This window comes from Pseudophryne corroboree, chromosome 6 (assembly GCF_028390025.1).
Source record: "Pseudophryne corroboree isolate aPseCor3 chromosome 6, aPseCor3.hap2, whole genome shotgun sequence".
Classification (NCBI taxonomy): domain Eukaryota; kingdom Metazoa; phylum Chordata; class Amphibia; order Anura; family Myobatrachidae; genus Pseudophryne; species Pseudophryne corroboree.
In genome coordinates, this window is record NC_086449.1 from 633,577,744 (window position 1) to 633,593,569 (window position 15,826).

General features: G+C 48.4%; 1 protein-coding gene across 3 annotated transcripts in view; it reads right to left on the reverse strand.

The window, feature by feature from the left end:
• Positions 1–15,826, reverse strand: part of ARHGAP26 (Rho GTPase activating protein 26) — a 1,013,198-nt gene that overhangs the window by 461,130 nt on the left and 536,242 nt on the right. For all 3 annotated transcript variants that reach the window (XM_063928129.1, XM_063928130.1, XM_063928128.1), the window contains exon 15: positions 11,335–11,422. In XM_063928129.1, the coding sequence (XP_063784199.1) occupies positions 11,335–11,422 (88 nt within the window). The remainder of the gene's footprint in view (positions 1–11,334; positions 11,423–15,826) is intronic.

Below are 15,826 nucleotides of genomic sequence, written 5' to 3' on the forward strand. Positions count from 1 at the left end.
AGGGGAGAGAAGTGAACTCACCTGCGTGCAGGATGGATTGGCTTCTTAGGCTACTGGACACCATTAGCTCCAGAGGGAGTCGGAACACAGGTCTCACCCTGGGGTTCGTCCCGGAGCCGCGCCGCCGACCCCCCTTGCAGATGCCGAAGATGGAAGAGGTCCAGAAGCAGGCGGCAGAAGACTCTTCAGTCTTCCTGAGGTAGCGCACAGCACTGCAGCTGTGCGCCATTGTTGTCAGCACACTTCACACAGCGGTCACGGAGGGTGCAGGGCGTTGGGGGGGCGCCCTGGGCAGCAATATATAATACCTTTTTATGGCTAAAAATACATCACATATAGCCCTTTGAGGCTATATGGATGTATTTAACCCCTGCCAGATCTCACAGATTCCGGAGAAGAGCCCGCCGAAATAGGGGGCGGGGCTTATTCTCCTCAGCACACAGCGCCATTTTCCTGCTCAGCTCCGCTGTGAGGAAGGCTCCCAGGACTCTCCCCTGCACTGCACTACAGAAACAGGGTAAAACAGAGAGGGGGGGCACTTTTTTTGGCGATATTAATATATTTAAGCTGCTATAAGGATACAACACTTATATAGGGTTGTTCCCATATATATTATAGCGCTTGGGTGTGTGCTGGCAAACTCTCCCTCTGTCTCCCCAAAGGGCTAGTGGGGTCCTGTCTTCAATAGAGCATTCCCTGTGTGTCTGCTGTGTGTCGGTACGTGTGTGTCGACATGTATGAGGACGATGTTGGTGTGGAGGCGGAGCAATTGCCGGTAATGGTGATGTCACCCCCTAGGGAGTCGACACCGGAATGGATGGCTTTGTTTATGGAATTACGTGATAATGTCAGCACATTACAAAAATCAGTTGACGACATGAGACGGCCGTCAAACCAGTTGGTACCTGCCCAGGCGTCTCAGACACCGTCAGGGGCTGTAAAACGCCCTTTACCTCAGTCGGTCGATACAGACCCAGACACGGACACTGAATCTAGTGTCGACGGTGAAGAAACAAACGTATTTTCCAGTAGGGCCACACGTTATATGATCACGGCAATGAAGGAGACTTTGCATATCTCTGATACTACAAGTACCACAAAAAGGGGTATTATGTGGGGGGTGAAAAAACTACCTGTAGTTTTTCCTGAATCAGAGGAATTGAATGATGTATGTGATGAAGCGTGGGTTAACCCAGATAGAAAAGGGCTAATTTCTAAAAAGTTATTGGCATTATACCCTTTCCCGCCAGAGGTTAGGGCGCGCTGGGAAACACCCCCTAAGGTGGATAAGGCGCTCACACGCTTATCAAAACAAGTGGCGTTACCGTCTCCTGATACGGCCGCCCTCAAGGATCCAGCTGATAGGAGGCTGGAAACTACTCTAAAAAGTATATACACACATACTGGTGTTATACTGCGACCAGCCATCGCCTCAGCCTGGATGTGCAGTGCTGGAGTGGTCTGGTCGGATTCCCTGACTGAAAATATTGATACCCTGGATAGGGACAGTATTTTACAGACTTTAGAGCAATTAAAGGATGCTTTTCTTTATATGCGAGATGCTCAGAGGGATATTTGCACTCTGGCATCGAGAGTAAGTGCGATGTCCATATCTGCCAGAAGAAGTTTATGGACACGACAGTGGTCAGGTGATGCGGATTCCAAACGGCATATGGAAGTATTGCCGTATAAAGGGGAGGAATTATTTGGCGTCGGTCTATCGGATTTGGTGGCCACGGCAACTGCCGGGAAATCCACCTTTTTACCTCAGACCCCCTCCCAACAGAAAAAGACACCGTCTTTTCAACCGCAGTCCTTTCGGTCCTATAAGAACAAGCGGGCAAAAGGACAGTCATATCTGCCCCGAGGCAGAGGAAAGGGTAAGAGAGGGCAGCAAGCAGCCCCTTCCCAGGAACAGAAGCCCTCCGCGGGTTCTGCAAAGCCCTCAGCATGACGCTGGGGCTTTACAAGCGGACTCAGGAGCGGTGGGGGGTCGACTCAAGAATTTCAGCGCGCAGTGGGCTTGCTCACAGGTGGACCCCTGGATCCTGCAGGTAGTATCTCAGGGTTACAGGTTGGAATTCGAGAAGTCTCCCCCTCGCCGGTTCCTAAAGTCTGCTTTGCCAACGTCTCCCTCAGACAGGGCGACGGTATTGGAAGCCATTCACAAGCTGTTTTCTCAGCAGGTGATAGTCAAGGTACCCCTCCTACAACAGGGAAAGGGGTATTACTCCACGCTATTTGTGGTACCGAAGCCGGACGGCTCGGTAAGACCTATTCTAAATCTGAAATCTTTGAACCTGTACATACAAAAATTCAAGTTCAAGATGGAATCACTCAGAGCAGTGATAGCGAATCTGGAAGAAGGGGACTTTATGGTGTCCCTGGACATAAAAGATGCTTACCTGCATGTCCCAATTTGCCCTTCACATCAAGGGTACCTCAGGTTCGTGGTGCAAAACTGTCATTATCAGTTTCAGACGCTGCCGTTTGGATTGTCCACGGCACCTCGGGTCTTTACCAAGGTAATGGCCGAAATGATGATTCTTCTGCGAAGAAGAGGCGTATTAATTATCCCTTACTTGGACGATCTCCTGATAAGGGCAAGGTCCAGAGAACAGCTGGAGGACGGAGTAGCACTAACCCAAGTAGTGCTGCAACAACACGGGTGGATTCTGAATTTCCCAAAATCTCAGTTGACCCCGACAACACGTCTGCTGTTCCTGGGAATGATTCTGGACACGGTTCAGAAAAAGGTGTTTCTTCCGGAGGAGAAAGCCAAGGAGTTATCCGAACTTGTCAGGAACCTCCTAAAACCAGGAAAAGTGTCTGTGCATCAATGCACAAGAGTCCTGGGAAAGATGGTGGCTTCTTACGAAGCAATCCCATTCGGCAGATTCCACGCACGAACTTTTCAGTGGGATCTGCTGGACAAATGGTCCGGATCGCATCTGCAGATGCATCAGCGGATAACCTTATCGCCACGGACAAGGGTGTCTCTTCTGTGGTGGTTGCAGAGTGCTCATCTGTTAGAAGGCCGCAGATTCGGCATACAGGACTGGGTCCTGGTGACCACGGATGCCAGTCTGAGAGGCTGGGGAGCGGTCACACAGGGAAGAAACTTCCAGGGAGTATGGTCAAGCCTGGAGATGTCTCTTCACATAAATATACTGGAGCTAAGAGCGATTTACAATGCTCTAAGCCTAGCAAAACCCCTGCTTCAGGGTCAGCCGGTGTTGATCCAGTCAGACAACATCACGGCAGTCGCCCACGTAAACAGACAGGGCGGCACAAGAAGCAGGAGAGCAATGGCAGAAGCTGCAAGGATTCTTCGCTGGGCGGAAGATCATGTGATAGCACTGTCAGCAGTGTTCATTCCGGAAGTGGACAACTGGGAAGCAGACTTCCTCAGCAGACACGATCTACACCCGGGAGAGTGGGGACTTCATCCAGAAGTCTTCCACATGATTGTGAACCGTTGGGAAAAACCAAAGGTGGATATGATGGCGTCTCGCCTCAACAAAAAACTGGACAGGTATTGCGCCAGGTCAAGAGACCCTCAGGCAATAGCTGTGGACGCTCTGGTAACACCGTGGGTGTTCCAGTCAGTGTATGTGTTTCCTCCTCTGCCTCTCATACCCAAAGTACTGAGAATCATACGGCAAAGGGGAGTAAGAACGATACTCGTGGCTCCGGATTGGCCAAGAAGAACTTGGTACCCGGAACTTCAGGAGATGCTCACGGAAAATCCGTGGCCTCTACCTCTAAGACGGGACCTGATTCAGCAGGGACCGTGTCTATTTCAAGACTTACCGCGGCTGCGTTTGACGGCGTGGCGGTTGAACGCCGATTTCTAAGGGAAAAAGGCATTCCAGAAGAGGTCATTCCTACACTGGTTAAAGCCAGGAAGGAGGTGACTGCACAACATTATCACCGCATTTGGAGAAAATATGTTGCGTGGTGTGAGGCCAGAAAGGCCCCCACGGAGGAATTTCAATTGGGTCGATTCCTACATTTCCTGCAAACAGGATTGTCTATGGGCCTCAAGTTGGGGTCCATTAAGGTTCAAATTTCGGCCCTGTCGATTTTCTTCCAGAAAGAATTGGCTTCAGTTCCTGAAGTCCAGACTTTTGTAAAAGGAGTACTACATATACAGCCCCCGGTTGTGCCCCCAGTGGCTCCGTGGGACCTTAATGTAGTTTTGGATTTTCTCAAATCCCATTGGTTTGAGCCACTCAAATCGGCGGATTTGAAATATCTTACATGGAAAGTAACCATGCTACTGGCTCTGGCTTCAGCCAGGAGAGTGTCAGAATTGGCGGCTTTATCGTATAAAAGCCCATATCTGATTTTCCATTCGGACAGGGCAGAACTGCGGACTCGTCCTCATTTTCTGCCTAAGGTGGTGTCAGCGTTTCACCTGAACCAGCCTATTGTGGTGCCTGCGGCTACTAGCGATTTGGAGGATTCCAAGTTGCTGGACGTTGTCAGGGCATTGAAAATATATATATTTCAAGGACGGCTGGAGTCAGAAAATCTGACTCGCTGTTTATACTGTATGCACCCAACAAGCTGGGTGCTCCTGCTTCTAAGCAGACGATTGCTCGTTGGATTTGTAGCACAATTCAACTTGCACATTCTGTGGCAGGCCTGCCACAGCCTAAATCTGTCAAGGCCCATTCCACAAGGAAGGTGGGCTCATCTTGGGCGGCTGCCCGAGGGGTCTCGGCATTACAACTCTGCCGAGCAGCTACGTGGTCGGGGGAGAACACGTTTGTAAAATTCTACAAATTTGATACCCTGGCTAAAGAGGACCTGGGTTCTCTCATTCGGTGCTGCAGAGTCATCCGCACTCTCCCGCCCGTTTGGGAGCTTTGGTATAATCCCCATGGTCCTGACGGAGTCCCCAGCATCCACAAGGACGTTAGAGAAAATAAGATTTTACTTACCGATAAATCTATTTCTCGTAGTCCGTAGTGGATGCTGGGCGCCCATCCCAAGTGCGGATTGTCTGCAATACTTGTACATAGTTATTGTTACAAAAAAATCGGGTTGTTCTTGTTGTGAGCCGTCTGTTCAGAGGCTCCTACGTTGTCATACTGTTAACTGGGTTCAGATCACAAGTTGTACGGTGTGAATGGTGTGGCTGGTATGAGTCTTACCCGGGATTCAAAATCCTTCCTTATTGTGTACGCTCGTCCGGGCACAGTATCCTAACTGAGGCTTGGAGGGGGGTCATGGGGGGAGGAGCCAGTGCACACCACCTGATCCTAAAGCTTTATTTTTGTGCCCTGTCTCCTGCGGAGCCGCTAGTCCCCATGGTCCTGACGGAGTCCCCAGCATCCACTACGGACTACGAGAAATAGATTTATCGGTAAGTAAAATCTTATTTTCCTTTAGGATCCGGTGTTCAACCGCCATGCCGTCAAACGCAGCCGCGGTAAGTCTTGGAACAGACAGGGCCCCTGCTTCAGCAGGTCCTGTCTGAGCGGCAGAGGCCATGGGTCCTCTGAGATCATTTCTTGAAGTTCCGGGTACCAAGCTCTTCTTGGCCAATCCGGAACAATGAGTATAGACCTTACTCCTCTTCTCCTTATTATCCTCAGTACCTTTGGTATGAGAGGAAGAGGAGGGAACACATAAACCGACCGGTACACCCACGGTGTCACTAGAGCGTCCACAGCTATCGCCTGCGGGTCTCTTGACCTGGCGCAATATCTTTCTAGCTTTTTGTTTAGGCGGGACGCCATCATGTCCACCTGTGGCCTTTCCCAACGGTTTACAATCAGTTGGAAGACTTCTGGATGAAGTCCCCACTCTCCCGGGTGGAGGTCGTGCCTGCTGAGGAAGTCTGCTTCCCAGTTGTCCACTCCCGGAATGAACACTGCTGACAGTGCTAACACGTGATTTTCCACCCATCGGAGAATCCTTGTGGCTTCTGCCATCGCCGTCCTGCTTCTCGTGCCGCCCTGTCTGTTTACATGGGCGACCGCCGTGATGTTGTCTGACTGGATCAGTACCGGCTGGTTTTGAAGCAGGGGTTTTGCCTGACTTAGGGCATTGTAAATGGCCCTCAGCTCCAGAATATTTATGTGCAGGGAAGTCTCCTGACTTGACCATAGTCCTTGGAAGTTTCTTCCCTGTGTGACTGCCCCCCAGCCTCGAAGGCTGGCATCCGTTGTCACCAGGACCCAGTCCTGTATGCCGAATCTGCGGCCCTCTTGAAGATGAGCACTCTGCAGCCACCACAGCAGAGACAACCTGGTCCTTGGAGACAGGGTTATCAGCCGATGCATCTGAAGATGCGATCCGGACCACTTGTCCAACAGGTCCCACTGAAAGGTTCTTGCATGGAACCTGCCGAATGGAATTGCTTCGTAAGTAGCTACCATCTTTCCCAGAATCCGCGTGCAGTGATGCACCGACACCTGTTTTGGTTTTAGGAGGCCTCTGACTAGAGATGACAGCTCCTTGGCCTTCTCCTCCGGGAGAAACACTTTTTCTGTTCTGTGTCCAGAACCATCCCCAGGAACAGTAGACGTGTCGTAGGGACCAGCTGTGACTTTGGAATATTTAGAATCCAGCCGTGCTGTTGTAGCACCTCCCGAGATAGTGCTACCCGACCAACAACTGCTCCCTGGACCTCGCCTTTATCAGGAGATCGTCCAAGTACGGGATAATTAAAACTCCCTTCTTTCGAAGGAGTATCATCATTTCGGCCATTACCTTGGTAAAGACCCTCGGAGCCGTGGATAGACCGAACGGCAACGTCTGGAATTGGTAATGACAATCCTGTACCACAAATCTGAGGTACTCCTGGTGAGGATGGTAAATGGGGACATGCAGGTAAGCATCCTTGATGTCCAGTGATACCATGTAATCCCTCTCGTCCAGGCTTGCAATAACCGCCCTGAGCGATTCCATCTTGAACTTGAATTTTTTTATATATGTGTTCAAGGATTTCAAATTTAAAATGGGTCTCACCGAACCGTCCGGTTTCGGTACCACAAACATTGTGGAATAGTAACCCCGTCCTTGTTGAAGTAGGGGCACCTTTACTATCACCTGTTGTGAATACAGCTTGTGAATTGCCTGTAACACTGCCTCCCTGCCTGAGGGAGTGGTTGGTAAGGCAGATATGAGGAAACGGCGGGGGGGAGATGTCTCGAATTCCAGCTTGTACCCCTGAGATACCACTTGAAGGATCCAGGGATCCACCCGTGAGCAAGCCCACTGATTGCTGAAATATTTGAGACGGGCCCCCACCGTACCTGGCTCCGCCTGTGGAGCCCCAGCGTCATGCTGTGGACTTAGAGGAAGCGGGGGAGGACTTTTGCTCCTGGGAACTGGCTGTATGCTGCAGCTTTTTCCCTCTACCTCTGCCTCTGGGCAGAAAGGACGCGCCCCTAACCCGCTTGCCCCTATTGGGCCGAAAGGACTGTACCTGATAATACGGTGCTTTCTTTGGCTGTGAGGGAACATGGGGTAAAAATGTAGACTTCCCAGCTGTTGCTGTGGAAACGAGGTCTGGGAGACCATCCCCGAACAACTCCTCACCCTTATAAGGCAGAACTTCCATGTGCCTTTTTGAATCTGCATCTCCTGTCCACTGCCGAGTCCATAACCCTCTCCTGGCAGAAATGGACATTGCACTTATTTTAGATGCCAGCCGGCAAATATCCCTCTGTGCATCCCTCATGTATAAAAGTGCGTCTTTAATATGCTCTACGGTTAGCAATATAGTGTCCCTGTCTAGGGTATCAATATTTTCCGACAGGTAATCTGACCACGCAGCTGCAGCACTGCACATCCATGCTGAAGCAATAGCTGGTCTCAGTATAACACCTGTGTGTGTATATATAGACTTCAGTATAGCCTCCTGCTTTCTATCAGCAGATTCCTTCAGGGCGGCCGTATCCGGAGACGGTAGTGCCACCTTCTTTGACAAGCGTGTGAGAGCTTTATCCACCCTAGGGGATGTTTCCCAACGTGACCTATCCTCTGGCGGGAAAGGGTACGCCATTAGTAACCTCTTAGAAATTACCAGTTTCTTATCAGGGGAAGCCCACGCTTCTTCACACACTTCATTTAACTCTTCAGATGGAGGAAAAGCTACTGGTAGTTTTTTCTCTCCAAACATAATACCCTTTTTTGTGGTACCGGGGGTAACATCAGAAATGTGCAACACATTTTTCATTGCCTCAATCATGTAACGTGTGGCCCTACTGGAAGTTACATTAGTCTCATCGTCGTCGACACTGGAGTCAGTATCCGTGTCGACATCTGTGTCTGCCATCTGAGGTAGCGGGCGTTTTAGAGCCCCTGATGGCTTTTGAGACGCCTGGGCAGGCACAGGCTGAGAAGCCGGCTGTCCCACATTTGGTATGTCGTCAAACCTTTTATGCAAGGAGTCGACACTGTCGCGTAATTCCTTCCACAGCACCATCCACTCAGGTGTCGACCCCGCAGGGGGTGACATCACATTTATCGGCATCTGCTCCGCCTCCACATAAGCCTCCTCATCAAACATGTCGACACAGTCGTACCGACACACCACATACACACAGGGAATGCTCTGACAGAGGACAGGACCCCACAAAGCCCTTTGGGGAGACAGAGAGAGAGTATGCCAGCACACACCAGAGCGCTATATAACACAGGGATCCCACTATAAATGAGTGTTTTTCCCTTATAGCTGCTTATATAATATATACTGCACCTAAATTTAGTGCCCCCCCTCTCTTTTTTACCCTTCTGTAGCCTGTACACTGCAGGGGAGAGCCAGGGAGCGTCCTTCCAGCGGAGCTGTGAGGGAAAAATGGCGCCAGTGTGCTGAGGGAGATGGCCCCGCCCCTTTTCCGGCGGACTTCTCACGCTTTTTCTGGAATTCTGGCAGAGGTATTTTTACACCTATATAGCCTTCCTGACTATATATGGTGTAGATTTGCCAGCCAAGGTGTCTTATATTGCCCTCAGGGCGCCCCCCCCAGCGCCCCGCACCCATCAGTGACCGGAGTGTGAGGTGTGCATGAGGAACAATGGCGCACAGCTGCAGTGCTGTGTGCTACCTTGTTGAAGACAGAAGTCTTCTGCCGCCGATTTTCCGGAACACTTCTTGCTTCTGGCTCTGTAAGGGGGCCGGCGGCGCGGCTCCGGGAACGAACACCAAGGTCGGGTCCTGCGGTCGACCCCTCTGGAGCTAATGGTGTCCAGTAGCCTAAAGAAGCCCAAACTACCACCTGTTAGGTAGGTTCGCTTCTTCTCCCCTTAGTCCCTCGCTGCAGTGAGTCTGTTGCCAGCAGATCTCACTGTAAAATAAAAAACCTAAATATACTTTCTTTCTAGGAGCTCAGGAGAGCCCCTCGTGTGCATCCAGCTCAGCCGGGCACAAGAATCTAACTGAAGTCTGGAGGAGGGTCATAGTGGGAGGAGCCAGTGCACACCAGTAGTCTAAAGCTTTCTTTATAGTTGTGCCCAGTCTCCTGCGGAGCCGCTATTCCCCATGGTCCTTACGGAGTCCCAGCATCCACTTAGGACGTTAGAGAAATATTGTAATTTTGTGTGGCCTCCATTCAAAATGGTCTGACCACTAAAAAGAAATGTAGCTTCACTGTAGGTCATACTAGAACTAAACATAAGCCAACATAAGAATATTATTCGTATAACCTGGCAAAAATAAATGGACAAATCTAACATACTTCTGTGCGTATAATGTATACCAATCTCCACACGCAGAAAGACCAGTCTTCCACATGTAGCAAAAGAACCCCATTTTCAGAAAACATCCCATGAACTAGTTGAGTCCATAAAATGGCTGGCTTCACATAATGCTGCTCTATTATCAAGAGGTTGCAGCTTACGATTTCTTCTAATCAGGGGCGTAGCCAGTACTTTGTGGGCCCCATAGCAACATTTAGAAGGGTCCCCTGCCCCAATGAACATATCTCAGCAGCAGTTGTTAATTTTATGCCCCATAATACTGCCCAAATTAATATTCTGAACCATAATAATGTTATGCCTCATAGTAATGCCCTAGTTTATTTTCTGAACCAAAGTAGTGCCGTAGGGCTGCCAGTACACATTATGCAACACAGTATCCTCAATTCACCCTATGACATACAGTGTCCCAAGTTCATATAATGGCACATTACAGTGCTGTCCCCAGTTCATATTATACCACACTGTAGTGCCTCCGCTTCATACAGTATTGTGCCAATTACAGTGCTCCAAATCATATTATGTAACATTATAATGCCCTCCATAGTATGCCACATTATAATGATTAGGTCCAGGGGCATAATGAGATATATTGCAGCCCCAAGGCAAAAGTGGGTAAGGGACCCTCCTCTCTACCACCCGATGGTAAAAAATGTATATAACACATAACTGTGACAGGGCCCCATATTAGCTGCACTCCCTGCACCTATGGTAGCTACACCCTTAGTTCTAACATTTATACCCACCGCCATTTAAACTGGTGAAATAAATTGGTTTGCCAACTCTATTACTCCTACCTAAATTGCATCATAGACAGACACTCCACTTGAATACAGGAGGAAAATTAATCATGAACCACAAGTAACAATAAAACTACGTCATATATGGGCTATAGTACACCCTAGATACTGTACCTCACAAGCAAACAAACAAAAAACAACAAGGTTGTGTACGGACATAACTTAAGCTAGTCTCTTACGGAAAAAAAACCCACATTCTTCTTACCATGCAATAGCCTTAAATGAAGAAGTAACAACTACACAGCGTCAGTCAGTGAGGCTGGGGCCACACATAGCAAACAAGGGGGTCCCGCTTTACGGGAACCATTGGCCGGGAAGGGGGATCTGTGTGCACACGGATCCTGTTCTGCGGGATCCCGCAGAACAGGATCCGGCTAGTGACGCACAGGATTTCAATAGAACAGCTGCACTGTGTGAACACATACATTGAAATGTTCTGTCATCCGGCCTAACCGCAGCATACTGCAGTTGGATCCAGCGTCAGTAGGACTACTGCACATGTGTGGGCACCTGCATAGGCGCCATTGTGCAGTCTCCTTGCGGCCAAGCGAGTCCCACTGAATGGAATCCGTTTGGCCGCTATGTGTGGGCCTACACTTACACAGCATCAGCCATTTAGCTGTTTTACAGCAGCTGGGCCAGGATTTGTAGAAAGGTCAGGTGGCTCTAGTGCAACGAGCCAGGGTCCAGACTCCATAAGCCATATTCCTAGGGACAATATCCCTCCTTGGCCTGTCACCTATCCAACATGACATGTCAGGCACAACTATGGTTCTCAATATCTCTACATATTTGGTACAGCATGTATTTAAAATACCTCAAATAAGTCTTCAAAGCGCTTGTGATCGTTTTTATCTCCCACTCCGTAGACACCTCAGTTTCTGATTCACTGGTAATTTTGGGATCTGAAACACAAAAATAAATACATCTTTATGCAATAAAAGATAAGTAATCTCAACAACAGTACCTGTACTGGCTGGGTGTAGTATGACTGACCGGCGGTCAGGAGACCGCTGGTCAGCATACCGACGCCGGGATCCCGGCAGCATACCGACACCGGGATCCCGGCGGGGAGGGGCGAGTGCAGCAAGCCCCTTGCGGGCTCGGTGGTGACCTATGGTCGCCACAGGTTCTATTCCCACTCTATGGGTGTCGTGGACACCCACGAGTGGAAATAGTCCCTGTTGGTCGGCATGCCGACCATCGGGATAGTGAGGGGTCGGGATGCTGGAGGAGGTCATGTGACTGTCAGTCTCCCGACCGCCGGTCACATGAATACCACCCGTACTGGCCAACAGCAAAGAGCTAGCAGGCATTAGGTTTCACTATGAGAAAACACAATAGAGTAACAATGTACCTGAAAGTATTAACCAAAATGCAGTAACCAGAGAGTAACAAGTAATGCATCCCTGATAGATAGTGGCGTAAGTAAAGCCACTTGTTTCATATATTAGAGGGAGATGTAGTTATGTGACTGGTGGAGAGAGGATACTGTACACTGTAATCAGAGGGCCCATATAGAAAATAAAAACACAATCCTTACTAGCACTGGACAGTGGAGGTTATTACATACTGTACCTCACAAACAAACAAAGCGATTTTCCGGCCAGCGATTAGTGGATAGTGGAGGTTATACATCATATTACTTAAGTAAGGCTAATGATTTACATGTAAAAAGGCATTGCCAGCTTGATGACGCCAGCGTCTATAGGTAATATACAGCATATGCATTCAGCCATTTACCGCAACAGGGCACAGTCAAAATAAATATATAAAATCCACAGCAAAACAAATACCATCATATCACTAACAGGCGCTGCAAGATTTTCTACAACAAACACTGCTGTGTTTTTTTTTTATAATTAAAAAAATGAAAATAATAAGAAACTCTAAAGCACATGTAGAGAACCCTGCAGTTATTGTAACCACATAACATTACCGGCACATCTCAGGCCAGTGGGCTCTGCGCAGAAGGCAGGAAGGCTATGCTCACTGAAGTCCTCTCCAGACGTTAGGACCCCTTCATCACAGCGCATGCCCCTAGGCCTCACATAAATAGTGGGTATAAGATAGATAGATAGATAGATAGACCACAGTAGACGATTATGCTAGACCTCAATTGATCATCATTACGTAAGGCCAATCTAATGAGCAGCATATAATAAAGACATAAAGCAGAAACAAATCTGCCGTTAATACAGGGCGAGTATCCCTTATACAAAATGCTTGGGACCAGAAGTATTTTGGATATCGGATTTTTCGGTATTTTGGAATAATTGCATACCATACTGAGATATCATGGTGATGAGACCCAAGTCTAAGCACAGATGCATTTATGTTTCATTTACATCTTATATACACAGCCTGAAGGTCATTTAATACAATATTTTTAATAACTTTGTGTATTAAACAAAGTTTGTATGCATTGTGACTTCAGAAAACAAAGGTTTCACTATCTCACTCAAAAAATTCCGTATTTCGGACTAATTGGATATGGAATACTCAACCCGTACTGTATCTGGTGCTAAATACACAATATGAAGAAATAGTTAGTGCTAAGATTATAGAGCGTAACCACACATGATGCATAACCATAGCTGATGCCAACAATACACCATAAGTGGTGTCAAATATTATAAAATTATATTATTATTACCACAACTTCTTACCAGGACTCTCCTCTCATCCAAAACCTCCCAATGTATGCATGTTCCCTGATAGCAATCACTATAGTGAGCAGTTAGACACTGAATGTATCTTCCCTGCACTGATCATCAATAGGAGCAGGAAGCATGGGTAAGGCGGGAAGCTAACCGAAGACAGGATCCCGGCGGTCGATATACCGACGCCGGGATCCCGAAGTAGGAAGCAATGCAGGCTTCGAGATACCTACGCCGCGCGGGATGCCGGCGTCACATTACCGACAGTCGGCATCCCGATTGTCCAGACAGCAGGGGTGGGGAGGGGAAGGTTAGGTTTAGGCAGAAGACGGGGGTTTATGGTGAGGAACCGGGGAGGGAGGGTTAGGGTTAAGCACATAGAAGGGGACGTTAGGGTTAGGCATCAAGCCGGGAGGGTTAGGTTTAGGCAGCGGGGAAGGGAGGGTTAGGCACCCACAAGGGAGGGTTTGGGTAGTGGGAAAGGGAGAGGTAAGGAGCTTTCTGGGGGGCTGCCGCTGTCAGTATTCTAACCGCCGGCATCCCATCCATTGACAAATCATACTGATCCCGGTAAGGCCATCATAATCAGCATCTGTCTCAAGTCAAGTCCAGATGGCATCTTACATTGCTGAAGCTAGCCATAAGCATGTGACAGGCAGCCACTCCCCCTGCTCTTGAACTGTGCAACGGACAGTCATCATAGGGGTCAACCCAATAAGCCACGAAGGGTGCGATGTGCCATTGCCGTGTTTCAACGCGGACAATGGCAACGGATCTTGCACCCACCCTTCGCGGACTGAAATCAGCCCCAATTCGCACAAAATTGCTCTGACCTCTATGGGGTGGGCTACCACTTTTGTGCTATTTCAGGCCGCCGCAAAGTGCAGCAGCTGCTGCAATGACTCGCACTCGCAAGATCATCACTGCTAATTGGACTGACTCCATAGCTGGTAGAGATGTGGTTGTGGGAGGGCATGTGACTCAACACGACAAATCCTCCCCACTTTATATCTCTTCTTGGCTTAGTACATACTGTATGCCCCTAGATATTAGCAATTTGTTTCAGCAGCCAGTAAAGTTGTTATGGCAGGGGAGGGGAGTGACAACAGCAGTGCATTAGTGTAATATTTCCTTTTGGTTAGTCTTTGTCTGAGTTTCTGGATTACTGATATAGCAGAATTGGCCCAAGTCTTTTCATGCGCTTTCCTGGGTTGCAGCTTACATTATTTTGCGTACTAGCCCCAGTGTGTGCTTGTATGTAATAACTAGTGTTGTGTGTGTTTTCTTTCCACCATGTAAAAATGTTCACACATATTTGTCAATGTCATGCTATTTTTTGTTTTGTATGACCTTCTACTTGTACATTTAAAAAAAATAACAATTAATATAAATAAATGTGTAATGCTTGTAACTCCCACTGATACACTGGAGTTAACTCATGGAACAGGTACTGTATGATGAGTGTCCTATATGCTGAGTGGCACGCGCTATCACACTGTAGGAAATACCTTTGCCAGCTAGCCCTGAATAATCTGGAACTAGTTTGCGGTGTGAGTGGGAACAAAAGGGATTATGTGCAACAGAAGATATAAAGAGAACTGCCACAGGAGTCAAGAGTAGTCCTTGACATCACTGAATGAGCAGCATAGAACAGCGAGAACAGTTTCAGTAAGTCAGCAGCTGCAGTGGAACCATTTGAACTATTCTGCTGAAGTGTTCACTCAATTTGCAATCACTCCCCACATACATGACATAAGTGCAGGCTGTGAACTATTCACTGAGGCTTTGGTTCTCAACCTCAAACCTCATATTTTGAAGATTTCTGTCTGTGTAAGTAGGTGAGACAATTACTGACCCAGCAAAAATATGTTACCTCACCTGTCCTTGATTAAAGAAAGCCACACAACATGGCCTGTGATACCCCTTTCACACCAGAAATGCAGGGACAAAACCCGGGAATTCTGCCACGGGCTCATGCAGGGACATTCCCGGGTTGGTACCTTTCACACCAGCATTTTTTGCCGGGACATCACGGGTCTGCACCTTTCATACTGAACCCGGGATGGCCCTGCATTTTCTGAAAATGGGCGTCTCAGAAAAAACACAAGACCAGGAAGTGCCCTGAATAGCTAATCAGCATCAGTACAGGCAACCCGGGAAGGTGGGACATGACCCTGCACCATTCACACTGTCCAGGGTCCAGGAATCATCCCGGAAGTGGAACCAACCCTGGTCGATTGCAGGGTTGAAATGCGGGGACAGAAAACCCGTGTTTTTGTCCCTGTACCCTTTCACACCAAGAAATTTCCCGGGTTGATGCGCGTTCATGTGTTTTAACCCGGGAAATTTATGGCTGTGTGAAAGGGGTATTAGTGGTGCTTTAAGGCCCCCATACATCAGCAATCAATTGGGGCAATTTGGCATTTTGCAGAGGATTGTGCAAATAAATCTGCAATATACTGCATGGGGTTCACAGATCACAGATTCAGACCAAAAATCAATTGGGATTGTTAAATCAGGTTGTCCAACATGTTGTATTTCACAGATCAATTGGGGCTGTAGATTGCTAGTGTATGGTAACCAGTGCCGTAACTAGACATTTTAGCGCTGTGTGCAAGATAGGGCATCGGCGCCCCCCCCTCTATGTAA